We start from the raw sequence: 21,623 nt of genomic DNA, 5'->3' as shown, positions 1-21,623 counted from the left end.
CCCTTCACCTATCTTTTTGTTTAGATCCATTACCCCATTCATATATCCGAAGATCATTATCTTCTTGAAAATCTAAAATGGACTGGAAAACAGTTTCATAAAATTTTTCTCTTGCATTGTTTGGTGCATATATTGTTGCAAGTGAGTAAATCTTGTCTTCCAGGAGCCTGATTTTCAAAATCATATATCTTCCATCAGAATCTCTTAATTCTTCTGTAACTTTTTAAATAAATTGTTTATATAAACTGCAGTGCCTTTTTAAAATTATAAATACTTAATAAACACACCAATACATATGAGCAAAAAACAGGAACAGAGCCCCAAAGAAAATATATACCTCATGCGAGTTTGTCACTGGTTGCCCCTTCCCAGCCAAATCTGGATGGGCTTGAGCCCCTCACCCCCCCCTTTGGCTTACACCTATGTAGGCTCAACTTTGGCCCTTTGATAGTTTCTAACTACAAGAACTGCTCATGTGTGTCCAAGAGGTCAACCTCACTATGAGAGGGTGTTATTCCAGCTTGTTTGAAAGAAGGGGTAGGGAGATCCCTCCTGAAGAAATTGTGCATGGACATGGTCTCCTGTATCTATCTTGCAAAACAGTAAAGAGTCCAGTAGTACCTTTAAGACTAACCAGCTTTATTGTAGCACTAGTAACAAAGCTCATTGTGGGGAAAAATACAAGAGGCTGTAAAAAGAGGAGGGCAGGCAGACAGGCATTGCCTCCTTCTCTGTGACTAATCCCACCCGTGTGAAGGGGGGCAAACATTGCCTCCTGCCTGATTCCGTCCAGGTGAAGGGGGCGGGTATTGTTGCCTGCTCCGCATCTGATCCTGGCTGGGTGAAGGAGGGGGCAGGCATTCCTGCTTGCTCCACACCTGATTCAAGTGGGTTGAAGGTGGAGCGGGCATTGCCACCTGCTCCACTCCTGATCCCGGCTGGGTGAAGGCAGGGGGTGGGCATTTCCACTTGCTCCATCCCTGATCCCAGCTGGGTGAGGACAGGGAGTGGGAATTGCCACCTGCCCCACTCCTGATCCCAGCTGGGTGAAGGCGTGGGCTGGCATTGCCACTTGCTTCACTCCTGATCCCAACTTGGGTGAAGGCAGGAGGTGGGCATTTCCACCTGCTTCACCCCTGATCCCAGCTGGGTGAGGGCAGGGAGTGGGCTTTGCCACCTGCCCTGCTCCCCAGCTGGGTGAAGGCGGGGGCAGGCATTGCCGCCTGCTCCATGCCTGATCCCAGCCTGGGCTTCCCGCTGCGGTGCGCTCTCAGAGGGAAGGGCTCCATCTTCTGGGCTTCCCTGCATGGCAGTGCCCTTTGGAGGTGCACCAGCATAGGAAGTGAATTATCTGGAACACAGTTAGCCTTTTATATAGTAGGATAAGCTTTTGAGAACCACAGTTGTCTTCATCAGATCATGCCATTCTGTTGTGGCATTTAGTGGCAGAAGTAGGTGATGTTCCTTGGACTGGTTTAAATTGTTCTTCATGGAGCAAACTCAAAGTTTTGCTGTTGGTGGGAATTACCTTGTGGAGTTCCACAAGGCACAATCTTATCCCCCATGTTAGTCAACTTCTTTGTAAAGCCTTTAGGATAAATCATTTGTAGCTATGGAACTGGATGTCGTCAGAATGCAGATAATGCCCAGTGCTATATTTTGCTATTCAAATCCCCTGGTGATGCAGTAGAAATCCTGAGTTGCTGCCTGACAGCTGTGATGAGATAGCTGAAAGTAAACAAATTGAAACTCAACCCAGACAAGGTGGAAATGATGCTGGCTGGGAAGGCAAAAATCTTGAAGGTCATTGTGCATTCCGCTTTCAGTGGTGTTCAGTTGACCCTGGCTGACTCAGTTAAGAGCCTAGAGGGTATACTGGAACCAGCACTGCTGCTAGAGAAGCCAGTAACTACAGCTGGAAAAAAAGGCCTTCTTCCAACTCAGATTGACTTGGAAGATTGCCCCCTACCTTGACATGGCCAGTCTTGCCACCTAGATCCACTCCATGGAAACGTCAAGATTAGACTAATTTAATATCCTCTCTACAGGTCTCCCCCCAAACTTAACTTGAAGACTCCAGTTGGTGCAAAATGCTGCAGCTCGGCTATTATAAAATGCTAGGTGGAGCATGCCTATTACTCCCATCCCACAGTCACTCCACTGGCTACCTTTCAGTTACCAGGCTCAGTTCAAGGAATCAGCTATCACATACAAAGCCTTCATAGCTTTGACCCCTCATATCTGCAGAACCACCTGTCTCCCTATGCTGTGGCAGCTTCATTCATCTGAGCAGGGCTTTTTGTAGGTGCCACGCTGCAAATGGGCAAAATCAAAAAGTGCCTGTGCATGGTGCTTTTTCTGTTGTGGCCCCCCACCTTATGGAATGGCTCGCCTAATGAGGTTTGGAGAGCAAAACTGAATCATTCAGGAGGGCTTTTTTACACAGGCAATAGGGCTGGGCGGTAAGGAAATGGTTCCAAGAGATGCTTTGGTCAAGTGACCGGGACAGTGGACTACGCTTCTGTACACTGTCTGTTAGTGTAAGTATGCTCCTACTGGGCCGCTTCAGCACCATTTAAAGTGTCATGCCAAATTGCTTGTGCTTCGTTGCAGCATTGTTCCTGCTCTGTATTTGACTTCTGCTTGTTTTCAATTTTTTGCAATCCAAACCCTCATGCATCCATACCCTCAGTGAGACTCAATAAAAATTAAAAAGTGGGACTTTAATAAAAATTAAAAAGTGTTAAATTGATCCGTGCCTTTTCCTTGCAGGTCAGAGTGAGGATTTATTTTTCATGTCTTGCTCACAGTTTCGTCCCCGCCCCATCTAATATATCCCGCATAAATTGTGCTGAGCCTTCTTTAGAAGCAGGCGCTATGATAAAGTGAGCAGTCCCATTCGGCAGTGAAAATGTTGTCTCTCTCTCTCTCTCTCTCTCTCTCTGTCTGATCCTCAGATTATGGAGATGAGGGGATGAATGTACATCAGTAAGATTCCCTGCCGAGATAGCTTTCACTGTTTTCAGTAAAAGAAAGATCAAAGGGAAAGTGGCTAATTAACATACCAAAGGAGACAAAAAAAACCCTGAGAGCTTTATCGTTGTTGCAATCCAATAATAAACAGCCAAGTACCAAAAAAAAAAGAAGAAAGATTATTTGATAATAACATAGAGAACTGAAAGCCTTTGAAATATCAGCTTCTGGAAAAATATTATTGGAAGGGAGAAAAAAATATCCTTAATTATACTGAATAATGCCAAAACACTGGGGAGTAGCTCTCAGTTCCCGGGAGAGCTTGCTTGTAAAACAACTTTACTCATGAACTGCAGCACGAATTGCCTTTATCTCTATTTTTTAAAAAGGAAACAACAAAAGGCTTCAAATCTTTTCTCGAATAAACATTCCGTTCTTTCATATGCCAAAAATTAAACACAAGAGGGTTTCCCCCCCTCCTTTTTCTTTAGGAAAAAAATTACAACATCCTTTCCCAGATCAGATTTTGCCCAGAAAATTGAAACATTTTCAAGTTCCAAGTTGACTTAAAGAAACCCAGACAACTTCGGAGAAATGGAGTAGATTTTGTTTTCTCCTTGGGGAGGGAGATCAAGTGGTAGAGTTTCAGCGCCAAGTGGCCCGAGTTTCCTTTCTAGGGCTCAGGCATCAATTTGCTGTGACAGTGAAACATGAATCTCCTCCTTGGTCACTGTGTGTGGGTTTCTGCTTGGAAGACAAGGAGGTCATTTCGATGGCTACTCTGTGTAAGCCCAGAAAAAATTACATTGAGATGCTGGACACAGAAGTCAGATTTGTAAGAATCAGAACCTCCATTGAAACAAAAGCGAACAGGAGCAAGAGCATAATCCAGCCAAGGTTACCACTTGTAACATACCTCACTTTCTTTCACTGGAATCAGTGGGATTTAAAATGTATTATGGTGAAATCCTAAGCAATGTTACTACAGGGCTTAGACTGGAGTAACTCTGCTTAGGATTTCACTGTTAGTGACTCAATTTTCTAGCCCCTATGGCTGCAACAATAAACTTGAAAATTGTCTGCGGAGGGGGGAGGGGGAGAATGCCAGATGACTATCAGAAGCCTAATTGATGGCTGCATAAGTGCCTTTAGGTTCCTCCCCAGAAGAGGATTTGCAAAATAATTGTGCACGTTCATCGGGTTCCATTTAATTTTTAAAAACATACACCAGGCTAAAGAATTGAGCTTTTCTTTCTGTAGAATTTTAGGGGGGTTATTACACATGCAGCGCAGGCATCCTTGCTCGCTCACTTCCAATACGTTCTGCAACCTGCTCTGTCTTGTCAATGCCCCACTTAACATAAATCACCAGAACAGCTGTCTACAGCCCCTTCACAGTTCACGTATTTTACTGTATTCAGGGCTTGTTTCAGATACTGCCAGTAAGTGCTGCCAGTACCAGCCACCTACAAACAGAGGGGAATGTTTGCCTGCAACATCAGTCCGCCCTGAGCTCTTCATGGGGAAGGCGGGATAGAAATCGAAAAAACAAATTAAGTAAATAAAGGTGTAATGGCTGTGATGTGACAGCCAAGCACCCATGTGCAGACCCGGCTGCACCCTTATCTGAACCTGCAGGTGTGCTGAACAGAGCCAAGCCCACCGCCTTTTTTGTACCTGCCAACCCCCTTTGTACCCTGGTGGTCTGGCAGAGAAAGCAAGCAACAGCCAATCAGGGCTGTCAGGGAGAAGGGAGAGGGAGGAGCAGAGGGGGAAAGAGTGGCTTAATGGATATTTGGTTCAAAGCTGGTTTAGAGGATCCTTAGGCAGATGGGGGAATGGCTCTCATTCTGCCGCCAGTCACTTCGGAAGGGAGTGGGCTGCTTAGCCATTCCCTGAGAGCCAGTGATAATAATGACATACTTTGTAAACCACTCTGGGTGGGTGTTAAGTTGTCCTGAAGGGCGAGATATAAATCTTATCCTCCTCCTCATCATCATTAGTGAATGTAGGACACGTGGTCCTCAGGATGATTCGGAAGCTATAGGCAAGTGGAGGTGTGCAGCTTAAAAAAGCATTAATATAACCAACGAGGTCAGGAAACCTGAGGAAGGAAGTCACTGCTTTTTGAAGTGCAAAGATGTTTGGCAGCTGTTGGCATTCTTGCCATTCTGACACAAGGTGTATATTCTATTAAGAAAATGGATCTCTCTGTCTCTGTCTCTAATTCGTCTAAAGCTGGTGTTAAACATCTCCAGTGTTTCCTGGCTGTAAAATAGCCATTCCCTTGACATCTTCGTTCTTCTTGAGGCAGTAGCACCGTCCCAGTTTACCTCAGGGGTGGCTAGTGGTGCTTGTTGCCAAGCACTGGCAGGCCAGTATATAAATATTTCTTTGGCCTCTTTCTCAGCTGTGCTTGGGGATGGGATTGGGAAGTGTGGGCTAGGCTGTAGTCCTCCTCACGTGATCCCCAAATCAGTTCATGCTTCTTTACAGCAAGTTTTTGGTATTTATTTATAGGTTTTGTACCCCACCTTTCTCCCCAACAGGGACCCAAAATGGTTTATATGGGTCTCCTCTCCTCACTTCCTCTCTTCCTCCTTGGTGTTACCGGAAGGAATCCTGGGCCCAATCCACAGATAAGTCACTATAGTGGAAATGCATTTGAAACTTAAAGTGATTTATAAGGCTTAGCTTTCAAGTAGTGGATGGATTAGGAGGGCAGGCTGCTAGAGGCAGAACTGAGTTTTATTACTAGGCAACCATTTGCAGCCATTTGCTGCTCTCCTTTAATTTGCAGCACATATTATCTTTTCCTCACTAATGTATTTTCTATCATCACCTCAGCTTCATTGGATTCACTGTTTAAGCATTTGTGTCTATCTTAAGTTGCTCTGCCTTCTCTTTCAAGGATTGGTTCTGATCAGAGTCTCTGGAACAGAATCTTGTGCCCCAACAAGTTTGTGTGCCTTCCTGGTTCCGTGTTTCCCACTGGGCAAAGCAAGACCCATACAGTCTGCACATGGAGTTCAATATCGAATCAGAAAATCCAAAGAAGCTGCTCCCACACTCACTTCTTTGATAACTGGCATATAATTCACTGCCTCCGTTCTAAAAACTGGACCAAGATTTGTTTCAGGCTTCCTAGTTGTGGATTTCCTGCATTGTGCAGGGGGTTGGACTAGATGACCCTGGAGATACCTTCCAACCCTAAGATTCTATGATTCTGCTTTGTTTTAAAATGGACTATGTCCCTTCTGCTTTCTTCCTCACTAGCCTTCCTGCCACATTTGATCTTTCAAGGGCTTGTCTTTCCAACCTTGAAGTCAGGAGGTGTTTAACATGCACATCATTCCTCATTAAGCCCCTCACGGCTGAGCACAACTGCCACTAATTCTGACTCTTTTTTTGCAGGCATTGAGAAGCTCTGATGTCAGTGTACATGATCATGGCAGGCTATGTCTACACTTTTTAATTTGCTTCTTCAAATAAAAATGAATTATTTATAGTACAGGAATGGGATGCTTTGCCTCCCGTTTAAGGATTATTTTGCTTCGTAGCTCATTTCCTTTGAATTATTTGTTCAAGTCTTTCATACAATTTTATTGTGCTGTTCCTTGAAAATATCATTGTGATCAGAAAAACTTTTCAAGCTCAGTATGGCTGCCCATGGAGAGGAATGTCATGGAAGCCAGACTCTGTCCCAAAGTCTTCTTGGAAGCAACTGCAGCCACCGTCTGCTTTTCTCTGCCGGTGGCTTATATCTATTTAGCTGGATTGTTTTCCTAGGCAGGGGTAATTAAAATTGCAAAGGGGGGCAATTAAAAATTAAGGAAGCAGAGATAAACCATGACTCTGGCCTGAGAAAATAGCCTGAGATCTATGAGCCCCTCCAGTTTTCGATACTTCTCTTCAGAAGAACCTTCAGAATTCTCTGCTATTACAGCTTGGATTAGGCATGGCCATTTTTCAGGTGATGAGTACGTGAACAAAACTTTCCCGATCTCTTTCTTCAAAAAGTATTTTTTATGTTTGTGTGTGTGTTATGTGTCGTCAAGTCGCCTCCAACCAATGGTGACCCTATGAATGAAAGACCTCCAAAATGTCCTATCATTAACAGACTTGCTCAGACTGGAGGGCGTGGCTTCTTTTATTGAGTCCAGCCATCTCGTTTCAGGTCTTCCTCTTTTCCTACAGCTTTCACTTTTCCTAGCATTATTTACTTTTCCAGAGAATCTTGCCTTCTCATGATGTGAACATGTTAGCTTCTAGGGAGAATTCAGGCTTGGTCTTTTTATGTTTAATAAATGTTAAAATGACAATCATTAGTCCATCTAAGGTAACTGTGCTTACTCCAACTGATAATGTTTCTCCAAGATTTTGGGCCCTGATGCCTGAAAATGTCTGAACTGGATTGAACCTGTGCTCTGCCCTCATGCTATAGCCCAACAGTGCAGGGATACATCCTTGTGTCTGAGCCATTGATACACCATAGGTTTGCATATGTTCCACTTGGAGGAGTAATTTCCAGGGATTCAGCTACTGGAAACACTTTTTGGGCTTTTTTCAGTCTTCCAAGGCATCGCAAGATGTTCTCAACCTCAGAGTGGCAAAACAAAATGAAGCCGTGGCCTTCAAGTCCTGCTACAGATGTTAACCAATGACACATTCTACCAGAGGATAAAAGTTGCTAATGACTTCAGACAAGACCCAGATTTGAACAAGCTTCCTTTAAATGCTGTGCTAATGCTTTCTCCTTCTTTCCTAATCTCATCAGCCATCAAGCCTGCTCAAGTTCAGTTCTGATTTAGATCCCTTCTAATTAATTGTTTCCTATATAGACTTGGTCTTGATTTAAGAGAACTGACATTGAATGTTAATTAAGAATCGTTGGAGCTTGAAATCATGCGTTGCATATTTAAATCAGCCTGCCTCGGCAGTTGGATTTACACAACCAGTCCTTCCAACTCACTATCATGTGAAGCATCTCAAATTTGTGCCTTTTGCCTCTGTCCCAGTGGACAAAGAAGGCTGTACCATGTGACAGATGCTTCACAGGGCTCAAACACAACTTTACAGAATGCTGATTCAAAACTCAGAGACTGACTTTAAACTTTGGCCTCAAAACCTGGTTCAGTGGGAGAATTTTCTGTTCCTTGAGCAGTCTTGGGTTACTAAGGATAGTGGCAACTAAATGATGAGATTGAGATTTCTGAGAACTATTTTATGTTTTATTGACAGTGAACAATTTAACGAGCCTTTCAAAAAGTTTACTGCAAAACAGGAAGTTTTGGGATATGCTGTCAAACCCCGTTAGGCTCTGGGATTGCATTTTGATGTGATCTCTTCAGAGAGGTTTTTTGTTAAGAAATTTTTAGGCTCCATTTCATAAAATCTTATTCTGAGCATACATTCAAGCTACCAGCACACAAAAATCTGTAAACAAGTAATAAAGGCTTGCTGTAAGTGTCACATTCCTGAGCAATTTGTAAACATTTTGTTGTTTTGGGTTATTCTAATTAGACAAGTAAGATTTAACCTTGATTGCATTCCTTTCCCAAGAAAAGTCAGGCTCATGGCGCCAACTTATCAAATCCTACTATATAAAAGGCTAACTATGTTCTAGACAACTCACTTCCTACCTTGGTACTCCTCCAGAGGGCGCTGCTGTGGAGGGAAGCCCAGACAAGGCAGCCTGTCCCTCCAGAGAATGTGCTACGGCAGGAAGCCCAGGCCAGGATCAGGCGCAGAGCAGGTGGCAATGCCTGCCCTCCACCTTCTCCCAACTGGGATCAGGAGTGGAGCAGGTAGCAATGCCCACCCACTGCCTTGTTGTTAATTGATATAGCAATGTAAGAACTGTTCCAACACTTGATTAACTCTTTTGGTTTGGCCATCGGTCTTGGGATGATGGATGGAGCTAATTCCCTGTTCAATCCCCACGACTTTCATTAGCTCCCGCCAGAAGTTGGCAATGAATTGTACTCCGTGGTCTGAAATTACTTTCTCAGGGACGAGTCCAGCCTGACTACGTGTTGCATGAAAAGGCTGGCCAGTTTCTGGGTAGTTGGGATTCTGGAGCATGGGATGAAATGGGCTTGCTTGGAAAACAGATCCACCACCAGAATCACAGTTTTCCCCTCAGAAGGTGGGAAATCAGTAATAAAATCCATTGATACCACAGCCCATGGTTGGGAGGGGGTTTCCAAGGATTGTAGTAGCCCGAGTGGTTTCCCCCCTCCCCCCCATCAAGCACACTTGGTAAGAAGAAACATATTGAGAAATGTCCCGTCTCATGTTGGGCCAGCAAAACTGTCTCTGTACTAAATGCAACATTTTCACATACCCAAAATGTCCAACTAGCTTGGAATCATGACAGTTCTTTAAACATTCCCTTCTAAGGCTAGCTGGGACGAACATTTTACCTTTTTGGTACCAGCTGCTGTTTTCACCTTTTTCCAGTTCTTTTTTTGGCAGATCTTCCCCCTCTATGGGGGGAAGCTCATCCTCCTCTTTTTCATTGAACACTTGCCTCAAATCATGGTATTCTGAGGGGATTTGCCCTTGCTCCTCCCAACTTATTAACGCCACCTCTGGGAGATGGGGGCTGGCTGGGCCCCATTCTTTATTCCACACATGGTCTTGGCAGCTCCCTCCCACAAAACATAGCTCGCCCGTCTTCCACCTAACGTATAGGTAATGATCCCATAACCATCGTATCCCCAGCACCTTAGGAAATTTGGAGGTTTCGGTAAGTATGAAGCTCTTGGCTTCCCAATGACTCCCCATTCCCATGAGGGTTAATTCAGTCCCGTAACTGGGGGAAGCCCCTTTCATTTGCAACCCATCCATTTGTTTGAAAATTAAAGGGTGGGCTAATTTACAAACATTTAGCTCCAACCCTGTAACTAGTGCAGGGGCAATCAAATCCCGAGTGCACCCCGAGTCAATTAGAGCATGCACTCAAATGTGAGTCCCCCTCCGGGGATTAACTAGAGTCACTGGCATGTAAAGTAAAACTCCTTTCAGTCTCACCTCGGTGGGTGCCAGTTCCTCTGCAACCTGCTGGTGAGGCTTCCTCACAACAGGTTGGTGGTATCTCCCGCTGGTGCAGGGGGGGTGTTTCTTCCTCCTCCGAAGGCTTCTCAATGGAGGGTTCCATGTTTCCTCCCACATCCAGGCTGTTTGCAGCCTCTCCCCGTCTCTTAGAGGTTTTACGGGGGGAGGGGGTCTTACTCGTTGATGTGGCAGCCTTCCACATGGCCGTTGGTTTCTCTGAGGGGTCCCTCTTCTCTCAAGGGCAGTCGGCGGCAAAGTGGCTGGTTCCTCTGCACCGGCGACAAAGACCTCTTCTCATCCGGATGGCCTTTTTTGTCTCTGGGGACCATGTCTTTGGGAGCCTCTTCTCTCTTGAGGGTCCCTCCAGGTGGGTTCTCCACACCCCCACTTGGTGTTGCATTTTCAGAAGTTTAACTACTTGCTCTCGGTTTTCCATGCTGAGTTGGATCCATCCCAACAATGTTCTGGGATCATCTTGTACCAGGGCGTTGGCTACTAAGTTGGGGTTCAGGCCGGCCCAGAAAAGCTCAATCTTGATCCCCTCCATCCAGTCCTGCACCTTGGCTGCATATTGCTGGAACTCCATTGCATACTCTCACACAGGCTGGTTGCCTTGTCTTATCTGTTTCAGCTTGGTTCTGGCCTGCTTCTCTTCTAGAGGGTCCTCGAATTGAGCTCGGAGGGCCCACACAAACGCTTCCAAATCATTCAGCTTCGGGGCTCTGACTTCATACAGAGTTACATACCACTTGGCGGCAAGCCCAAATGGCTTACTTCACTGTGTTCATTTGGGAAGGTGTGACCCCACTCTTTGAAGAATTCTATTGCTTGTTCCAGGAAAAATCCTAGTTCCTCAGGGTCTCCTTCAAAACGGGTCTCTAGTTTGTGCCATCCGGCAGGAGGGGGAGCTCCCAGTGGGACCACCAGAACCCCCGGTGGGGCTACCAGCCCTCCTGGAGGTTATGGGGTGGCACGAGGTGTCCCCAGTGGAGTGGCAGGTGCTCTTCGAGGTGGTGTGGCCACCAGGGTTTGTCTTGGTGGGGTTGTAGGGACTCCACTTGGCCCTGGTCTGGCCAGGGGTCCAGGGACAGGCAGGCGATGCATCAGCTCCTGTATGCCTCCCATCACTTGCTTCATATCAGTCTTGAGGTTGCTTAACTCTCCCCCAAATAATCTGCATCTTGCTTTGCATGCTGTAGGCTCTCAGCCACATCGGGGCCCTCCATTTCGCTCCCACTTGACCCTTCCTCATCCTCCATCTCATCATCTGTCTTCTTGGGGGGGAGATGACGGGGTCAGTGGGTTCATGGTTGTCATTCCCCTTATTGGGGCCCTTCTCCTCATCAGAGTTGACAGGAGTTTCCTCAGGTTTATCCGGCTCCACCTGGTCATCCAGTCCGGCCCAATCGTCTCCCTTGTCGTCTGGAACTGCCTGGGTCTGTTCTAGGATCAGGGGGACTTCTTTGGGTTCCCCCGGTTCCCTTTTAGAAATTCCTCAAGGTCGATCATGCTCTGGGTGAACTGCCTGCCTTGGCATCTCTGCTTCACCTCTAGGTCTGGTCGATTCTTGGATCTGCGGGGCACCCATTCGCGTGGAGTAGTTAGCAACCGGTCCTTGTGGTTCACCCCAAACTTGGGAATGGCTCCCAGTCCTCTCCCCACAGAGGCCAGCATCTGTATGATGTTGGTGGTAGGCTCCTTTGGTTTCTCGTTGATTTTCTGGTCCACTGCTTCCGCCATGGGGCAGGTAGCAACCGTAGAGAATGAGGTCCAAGGATCTAAAAGGACTTCTGCCAAAATGTCAGGCTCTGGCAGTGAGATCCCCACAGCACTCCACTGCACACACTCCAAGGTATGAGTTAAAGTTACTTTATTAGAGATCCATTAGTATCAGCAAATGCAGACAAGATAATTGGCAGAAGTGACGTATATAAGGTCGAAGGGAAGGTTCCCACCTTTATGATAGGGACGGTTATGTTTCTGGCGCGAAGGAGCCGGGGGAGAAGGGGAGTTGAGACAGGAGGTGAGAAGAACTGTAGGAGAGATGAAGTTATTGTCAGTTCCCTGGAGGAGCCAGTACTCAAGGACACATTCCCAAGCGGCTGTGAAAACGAAAGTAGACTTTGTGGCAGGCATCTGTGAGATAAGCACCCTCAGCTAGACAGGCTTCAAAGTGCCACTTCTCATACTCTCAGAGGTTCAACACATAATACAGAGCACAGAGAATATTCATGGCAGATATGTAAGACATATATGACACAGGGTTTGCCACATATGGTTTTCAAAACACGGCCTTACAGGCAAAACTCTCAGCAACTTAAGACTGACAGTGGAATACATCCTTGACTTATTCTCCTGCTGATTCAAGATCAAAGTAAATCAGTCTTGAGTGGAAGGCCCATGCCACACCTGGTTTCAGCTGTGGCTACTTAGGCTGCAAAAGCAGGCTGTAGTGGATGCTATTTTGCCAACCATCCAATGCTCAGCATGTCATGTATTCAGCAAAATGATAATCCAGACACTCTTGTGCTCCAATGACAGTGAGGAGAGCAGGTGTGTAAAAGGTTGACTTGAGAGGTAGAGATGATGACTCACTGGGAGATCTTTCTGTACACCCCAGGAAGACATCTTCCATCAATCCCAGTGCTTCTTCCCTGTTGGAGATGATAGACTGGTCTGATGGGGGTATATGAACCTCCTTTGACATGCAAACTGATGACAGTGAAAGTAAAGAAGTTCATCGATGAGCCCATGCAAGCGCCACAGTGGCCCTGTCATGGTCAGTCTATAGAGGGGTGTGTGAAACAAGTCACAGAGGCAGCAGGCAGGGTGTATACACACGAGAAACGGGAGGAGTATATCAAGCGGCCAAGAAGCAAATTGGCAGCTGATGTCCAAGAACGAATCAAAGCAAGACTTGATGAAACTGATTGTTTGAATATTTTAACTGATGTCATTACTTTCTCATGTTGTTTTATGATTACAAGGATATGTTTTATGTGTAATAGGATAGGTTTTATACAGAGAAAAAAATGATAGCATTACCTGACTTTTCCAGAAGCTAAAATTATTATATGTTGTTTTCTGAGAGTGCTCTGACCTGGATAGCCCAGGAGAGCCTGATCTTGTCAGATCTCAGAAGCTAAGCAGGGTTGGTCTTAGTTAGTAAATGGATGGGAGACCTCCAATGAAAACCAGGGTTGCAGAGGCAGGCAATGTCAAGCCACCTCTGTAGTCTCTTGCCTTGAAAACCCCACCAGGAGTTGCCATACGTCAGCTATGACTTGAGGGCATGATTTCATTTCATTTTTCTGAGAACAGTGCATGTGTGTTTTGCTCAAATGTAGATTTACCAAGCTAAATGTTGTCCAATCAAAAAAATATTTGCAGATTTGAATTCCTGACACCCAAAAACATATTTTTAAACCCTCTCACTAGGACATTTGTGAAAATTAATTTTCAACTCCCAAAATGACACACTCTTATGTAGCAGGCAGCAATGCCCACCCCCTTCACCTGGACAGAATCAGGTGCAGAGCAGAGACAATGCCTGCCTCCCCCCTTTACCTGGCCAGGATCAGGAGTGGGAAAAAGCGCAAGGCGCAATGTTTCTTTCTCTTTACATTTTGAGATCAGGAGCGGAGTAGGTGGCAATACCTGCCCCCCACCCCAATCTGGCTGAGATCAGGCCTGGAGAAGATGGCAATGCCTTCCCCCTCTTCATGTGGCCGTGATCAAGGAGCAGAGCAGGTGACAATGTCTACCCCCCCACCTTCGCCCGGCCGGGATCAGTCACGGAGGAGGAGACAATGCCCGCTTGCCTGTCCTCCCCTTCCTAGAGCCCGTTGTATTTTTTCCTACAATGGGCTTTGTTGTTACTAGTATTTGTATAAATCATTTGACACTCAAGCATATCACATGTCATCTTCTCTTGGAACATGCATCATTTTAACAGGGTTTCATCCTAACCTCTGATCTTTTATTCTGTAAACAAATAGCAATTATTCTGTAAACAATCAGTACTGAAGGGTATATAAGGCCCTCCAATGCTACTGGTCTTTACATGTCTTCTACAAATGAAAGGCAGTGTCATGGGGTTATTGAAATAAATAATAAACCCAATTTTTTCTGTAATCACTGTGTTTGTGTCTTGAAATACGTATGGGTTAGTGGTAGTAGGGGACTTACAAATTGGAAGCAGAGTAATATTAATAAAAATTCCCCTAACGCTTTTCACAGCAGGAGAAACTGCACCTGAAAATAAAGAAAAGTTGAATCATTATATATAGACACTTGGGAATTTACTTACCGCCTCTGGAACAGGACATTCATATTCCAGTAGTCCTCCTCATACAGGACTGTTCTTCACCAGTTGGAATGTACAATTGTTGTCTATTTATTGCATTGTTTATTTATTGCATTGACTATTCACTATTTATAGTATTTATTTATTGATATGGAAAATTGTTACTGAATGTAATAATCTGTGGATATTAGTAAACAGTGGATTACTGATAATGTGTATATTTCTATATACCTTCATAATAGTCTGAGCACTTTTTGCATTTTGCGCTTTTCCAAAAAATATATACTTGAAATATTTATGAATGCATGGGTATATGTTTTTAACCTCCAGATAGGTAGTTTGTTAGTTAGGAGCTCCCCTATTCTTTTCCAATTCTCTCTCTCTCCAGCTCCTATTTGCTCCTTCCTCTCCGCTACACTCCCTCTGTGGCATTAAGCCCTGTTCTGCTATACACAAGACTAGACATGGGCACAAACCGAAAAAAAACCCGAACTGTGAGTTCCGGGGTTCATTCGTTTTTGATGCACCACGAACCATGGAGGTCCTGTACTTGAGCCACGGGGGATTAGGTTTGGGACCCCGGCTCCTGGCCCTCGATGGGGCACCATTAGTGCCAGTTCCAAAGGTTAAGAGCCTGGGGGTGATCTTGGATGCCTCCCTGAAAATGGAGGCACAGGTCACAGTGGTTGTCGTCCTCTTTTTTCCATTTGCGGCAGACCAGGTAACTTGTCCCTTACCTGTCAACCCGTGACTTAACTACAGTGATCCAAGCAATGGTCATCTCTAGGCTAGATTACTGTAACTTGCTCTATGCAGGGCTGCCTTTGAGCCTGACCCAGAGATTACAGCTGGTACAAAATGCAGCGGTGCATGTTATTACGAGAGTGCCAAATAAGGTGCATATAACACCATTCTTATGCGAGCTGCATTGGTTGCCAGTGGAGGACCGGATCAGATTCAAGGTTCTGGTATTGACCTATAAAGCCCTGTGCGGACTGGGACCAGCATATCTACGGGACTGTTTCTCCCCATATATTCCCCAGAGGACACTCTGATCAGGGGACAAACAGTTGTTGGTGGTCCCTGGCCCCAAGGAGGCCCGCCTAGCCTTGACTAGAGCCAGGGCCTTTTCGGACCTGGCTCCCACCTGGTGGAACGTTCTGTCTGCTGAAATCAGGGCCCGCCAGGCCTGCAAGACAGAGTTGTTCTGCCAGGCATATGGCTGAGGCTGGGCCTCCGCCGGCCTGGAAAAAAGGGGTGTATAAAACCCTCCCTGTGAAAGCTGTCCACCATCTTGTTTTAAATGTGTTGTTTTTAATGAATATGAATTTTTAACTGTATTTTAATTGTATTTTAATATGTTGTTATCCGCCCTGAGCCCGCTTGCGGGGAGGGCGGGATACAAATTTGAAATAAATAAATAAATATAAATAAAATAAATGAAACTGACGAACTTCCACCGCTTCATTAACCAGTTCATGGTTCATGTTCTGTGGATCCCCCTGGCACCCCCTTGATGCTCAGACAGCCCATACTCACAGGGACTTTTCAGGAGCCTCTGCTTCAGCCACCCTCCAAGTTTCCACAAGATTCCAGCATGGATCTCCAAGTTATACATCCCCAAACATGGTGCCTCCAGGAAAGTCCCATTCAATACAATTGGAGCCATCCATGCCAATTGACTATGGGAGAGACCCCCAAACATAAACAATGTCAGGGAAGCAGTCAGTCAGATGGCTTCCTCCCTTCTAGGGGGCAGGGAGGTTGGCTGCCACCTGGTGGCACCCCCCATGTACCCATCCACACACCTCTATGGGCGGCCACCTCTGAAGGACGATGGGATTTCTTGGTGGCTGCCCTCTCTATGCGGGCTGGCTGCGGGCTGGCTGCCAACTGGCAGCCCCCTGCCCACCAGCCTGCCCTCCCATCTGCACCTATGGGAGCATGGAAGGACCATGGGTTTAGTCAGTGCCTGCCCTCTCTGTGCGGGCTGGCTGCCAACTGGCAAGCCCCTCCCTGGCCGCCCACCATTCCGGGTGGCCACCAGGGAAGGACAGTGGGTTTCCTCAGTGGCTGCCATCTCTGTGTGGACTGGCTGCCAAATGGTGGCCTCACCCGGCCCACCCGCCCACCCCTATGGGGGGCCACCACGGAAGAACCATGAGTTTGGTTGGTGGCCTCCCTCTCTGTGCAGGCTGGCCACAAAATGGCAGGCTCCCTGTCAGCCAGCCCACCTTCCTTATGGATGGCCACCTTGGAAGAACTATATGTTTGGATGGTGGCCACCCTCTCCTTGCAGGCTGGCCACCCACTGGTGGCCCCTCCCTGCCTGCCCACTTGCCCCTAAGGGCAGCCACCACAGAGGGTCAATGGGTTGCCATCATATGGTGGCCCCCTGCCCACCAGCCTGCCCTCCCGCACATATGGGCAGCCACCACAGAAGGACCATGGGTTTAGTCAGTGGCCACCCTCTCCATGCAGGCTGGCTGCCAAATGGCAGCCCCTCCCTGCCAACCACTATTGGGGGCCACCATGGAATGACCATGGGTTTAGTCGGCGGCTGCCCTCTCCATGCGGGTTGGCCGTCAACTGGTGGGCCCCTCTGGCTGCTTGCCATTGCAGGCAACAAACAGGGAAGGTCAATGGGTTTCCTCAGTGGCTGCCCTATCTTCTACAGAAATGTGAGAAACAAATGCAAGGCAAAAGAGGCAATAGGACCGCTGTTGGGAGTAGATGGAGAAACTCTGATGCAGGACAGAGAAAAAGCAGACAGGCTTAATGACTTTTTTTGCCTCTGTTTTCTCCCTGAAGAACTCAGGCACATCTAGAGATAGTAGTAGACACGACAGGACACCTGAGAGGCTAATTGACATTGACAGAGAGGTTGTAGAGAGGCATCTGGCTGCACTGGATGAATCCAAATCCCCTGAGCCGGATGGAGTGCACCCAAGAGTGCTGAAAGAACTTTCTAGAGAACTTGCAGAACCCCTGTCCATCATCTTCAAGGCCTCCTGGAGGACTGGGGATGTGTCACAAGATTGGAGAAGAGTGAATGTTATCCCAATCTTTAAGAAAGGGAAGAAGGATGACCCGGGAAACTACTGGCCGGTCAGTCTGACTTCTGTTGCTGGGAAGATATTAGAACAGATTTTAAAGGGATCAATCTGTAAGCATCTGAAGGACTGCTCAGTGATCCGGGGAAGTCAGCATGGTTTTGTCCCTAACAGATCTTGTCAGATCAACCTGGTTTCCTTCTTTGAACGAGTGACCAGTTTACTGGATCGGGGGAACTCTGTTGACGTGATTTATCTGGATTTCATAAAGCTTTGGATAAAGTCCCCCATGACATTCTGATGGGCAAACTGGAAGACTGTGGAATGGACTATAGGACAGTTTGGTGGATAGGGAACTGGTTGGAGGACCGCATCCAAAGAGTGGTGGTCAGCGGTGTTTCATTAGATTGGAGGGAGGTGTCCAGTGGGGTGCCGCAGGGCTCAGTTTTGGGCCCAGTACTTTTCAATATTTTTATCAATGATCTGGATGAAGGAGTGGAAGGGCTGCTCATTAAATTTGCTGATGATACCAAATTGGGAGGAGTAGCAAACACCCAAGAAGATAGAATTAAAATTCAACAAGACCTGAATACTCTGGAGAAGTGGGCAGCTGTGAATAGGATGCAATTCAACAAAGACAAGTGCACAGTATTACATCTGGGCCACAAAAATGGGAAGCACAAATACTGGATGGGGGATACACTTCTGGGCAGTAGTATATGTGAAAGAGATCTTGGGGTAAGAGTGGACTGTAAACTAAATATGAGCAGTCAGTGTGATGCGGTGGAAAAAAGGCCAATTCAGTCCTGGGTTGTATCAAAGGGGCCATAGCCTCGAAATCGCAGGAGGGGCCATAGCCTCGAAACCGCCCCTCTCTATACTGCCTTGGTCAGGCCGCACCTGAAGTATCGTGTGCAGTTCTGGAGGCCTCACTTCAAAAAGGATGTGGACAAAATCGAGACGGTGCAGAGGAGAGTGACGAGAATGATCAGGGGTAGGGGTGTGCAAAGGCACAGTGGTTCGGCTTTCCTGATTCGGGCATACCCGAATTGAGAAGCCGACTCGGGAACAGCTGTACCCGAATCGGCAAGCCGATTCGGGTATAGCGATTCAGGTATTGATTCGGCTTGATTCGGGGGTTCAGGAAAGCTTTTCAATGGGAAGTCTGTGGGGAGGAATTTTCCCACTGAATCAAGCCAAAATTGGTGGGGGACTTCCTCTAACTCCCCTCCAACAACCCCCCAAGTTTCAGACCGATTGGCTAGATAATATCCTTACTCCAGTCTGCCTTCTGCAATTAGACAATAGTCCATTGTTTCCAAAAAGCATTTAATGAAGAAAAAGATAATTATAGTCCACTGGCCTGAATGCAATATTCAGGTTGGTACATATGCATTTTCCTGTCCGGATTTACCAACGTTACTGGTATGAAGAGTATGGACCCATGGGGTCGGTTCATAAGCGGGACCCCCGAAGGTTTGATCTGCCGTTTGGGCCCCTTTTACGACAGATCCATTTCGTTTCCCGATGTGGGGCTCTCTGGATTCTCTCCCCCCATTAGGGTAGTCGGATTGTCCTCCATAACTTCCTCCAATTCCAACCCTCTCTCGGGAAGATTTCTTCTCGACGCTCCCCTACCTCTTGGAGCGGTTCTTGGAGCTGGAGTTGGGCGCGATGGTGCCGGGTAGGCTGCGGGGGCTGGTCGTCTTAGTTGGAGCAGAGGTCTTTGCACAGGCCGATATGGGCATTGTGCCGCAAAATGACCACTTTGGCCACATTGCAAACATAGCCCCTGTTGCCATCTAGCATCTCTTGCTCCACGAGTAGCATATCCAGCCCCCCGGCTTCCCCTGAGGGGAGTGGAGGACCGTCTTTGGCCCGGAGGTTGTTGATGTTGTTCCACTAAACGAACTTCTAGTAGCCGGTTTTCAACTTCGCAAGTCAATTGTATCGACCCCAACAGTGTAGGAGGGTTATCTTGCATGAGAGCCCGGTCCAGCAATTTAGGATTCAACCCTTGTTTGAACAAAATAATCTTGGTAGACTCTTCGCACCTTGGGCATTTAGCAGCGAGCTGTCGGAATTTTGTAGCATAGTCTCTAGCCGACATGCTGCCTTGCCTAATTGCCTGCAATTCCGTTCTAGCCCTAGTTTCTTCTAGGGGGTCTTCATATTGGGCTCGGATCGCATCCACTAGCCCTTGGAGCGTATCTAATTCAGGAGCCCCCACGTTATAAAGTCCCACGTACCAGTCGGCAGCTTTACCTTGGAGACGTGATCCCAGGTGCTCTATTTGACTGGCCTCACTCCCGAAAAGATGTCCCCATCGGTTGAAAAATTGCACCACTTGTACCAGGAAAAATCCCAATTTGGAAGGGTCTCCATCAAACGTAGCGTCCAGTTTGACCCATCCCATGGGAAGATCTTGTCTAGGAGCTGGTGCCGGCATTGGGTAGGCATCAAGCGGAGCGAGTTGTAAAGGAGGCTGTCGCGGCGTTGGCGGTAGCTGTGGTGGAGGATACTGAGGGTAGGGATGAGGTTGGTGTGGCAAAGGCGCTCCCGGAATCGGCTGGGGAATCCCCGGCGCCCCCGGAACCGGCTGGGGGATTGGCTGGGGTCCTCTTGGAGCCGGGAGTACTGGTGTTGGCCGAGAAGGTGTCGGACGCTCCCTCGGTGGGGCCCCGGGTGCTGGTTGAAGGGGAGTGGGGGCTGGCCGTAACGGAGGTGGGTGAGGAGAGATGGGTTGAAGAGGAACCGTATCCCCACGTGGCCCCGGTGTCGGAAGAGGCCTGTCCGCTCCTGGGATGACTGGTGGTGTGGTTCCTCTCGGAAGGCTTGGGGGCTGGCTCGCTTGCGTTGTGGGTGGCGGGGCGACCGGGGAAGCTGGCTCTAGCGGTCGTCCTGGTTCTTCCCCTCCTCCAGTCCCACTAACCACCAGAGTTATAGGGTGATCGGGACGAGGGTCTTCTGGGCATGGCTCTCCACCTCTCCCACCGGTGCCGACATCTCCTGGTACAATCGGTTGATCGGGGCAAGGATCATCTGGGCAGGGTCCTTCCCCGGTGACCGGGTCCTCGTCTCCCGTCTCTGGTGGCTGTTGTGGCCACAGTTGATTTTGCAGGTTAGCCAAACTTTGGCTGATGTCAGGTAGACAAGTTGGCGGAGCACGACCTCTGTCTCCCGCCACTAGCACCGACAGCAGGTGGACGGCATTCGCCAAACTTTCTTCCATGTTTAAGAGTCTGTTCTCCAACAGCTGTACTCTATCCGTAGTTTCCTCCTCCCGTATTTCCGTGGACCCCACATCTCCCATTGTCTGTGAAGTCGGTATAGTTTCGGGTGGTGGTCCCGTGGTTAACGTCTGCTGCCACGGCAAGGGTGTTTCTAACCCTTGTTCCTCTTGAGATCTCGCCGCTAACACTCCTTTCGTCAGACCAGTGATTGCCGAGATCCCTGAGTCAATGGCAATCGTCCGGCTCTGGAGCTGCACCCATTGGTGCTCGCTTACATCTTGTTGCCCCGACCACGGGGTGACTTCCGCAAAATCCCAACTCAGGGCGCCACGGCAGGACGTTTCCCATTCCGTTTGTTCGGTCGTCCTGTTCCAAAACAGCCACGGTCGGCCACCGGTTTGCTCGGGTATGGATTCCAAACTGCGCCGGCTATCCAACTGTAGCTGTGTAAACATTGTGCTGGCCCTCCGCTCTCTCGTTTCCCTTGGCCTTGCACCCCACTGCGTCGGGGTAGGCACGTTGAAGAGTGGCGCGGCTGTGGCTCTAGGCCGCGTATCTGCGTTGCTAGGAGCGAGGGTATAAATCGTTGTAACCGAGGAGCTGTCTCCCCGTGGTACAGGTTCAAGGGATTCCAAACCTTGAGAGCCGGGAGAGGCATACGGGTCAAACAAAGGATCCCTGACTGGGACAGCTTTGGAGTCCGTCTGATCTGGCTTAGGCATTGGAAAAGTTGATTGGTAACAAAATGTCAGAACCGTGGCTAGATAATATTCTTACTCCAATTGGAGGAAGTTATGGAGGACGATCCAACTACCCTAATGGGGGGAGAGAATCCAGAGAGCCCCGCATCGGGAAACAAAATGGATCTGTCGTAAAGGGGCCCAAACGGCAGATCAAACCTTCGGGGGTCCCGCTTATGAACCGACCCCATGGGTCCATACTCTTCATACCAGTAACGTTGGTAAATCCGGACAGGAAAATGCATATGTACCAACCTGA

At 47.7% G+C, this 21,623-nt stretch overlaps 1 protein-coding gene across 1 annotated transcript in view; it reads right to left on the bottom strand.

Annotated features, from left to right (window-relative positions):
- LOC129325668 (protocadherin-8-like) overlaps positions 1-10,618 on the bottom strand; it is a 64,056-nt gene extending 53,438 nt beyond the window's left edge. The window contains 1 exon segment of the mRNA XM_054973489.1: positions 10,514-10,618. Coding sequence (XP_054829464.1) covers positions 10,514-10,618 — 105 coding nt within the window.
- Positions 10,619-21,623: the final 11,005 nt, after the last annotated feature.

The sequence above is a fragment of the Eublepharis macularius genome, chromosome 3 (genome assembly GCF_028583425.1).
Source record: "Eublepharis macularius isolate TG4126 chromosome 3, MPM_Emac_v1.0, whole genome shotgun sequence".
NCBI classification, from domain to species: domain Eukaryota; kingdom Metazoa; phylum Chordata; class Lepidosauria; order Squamata; family Eublepharidae; genus Eublepharis; species Eublepharis macularius.
This window is presented reverse-complemented; position numbering and strand designations above follow the sequence as displayed.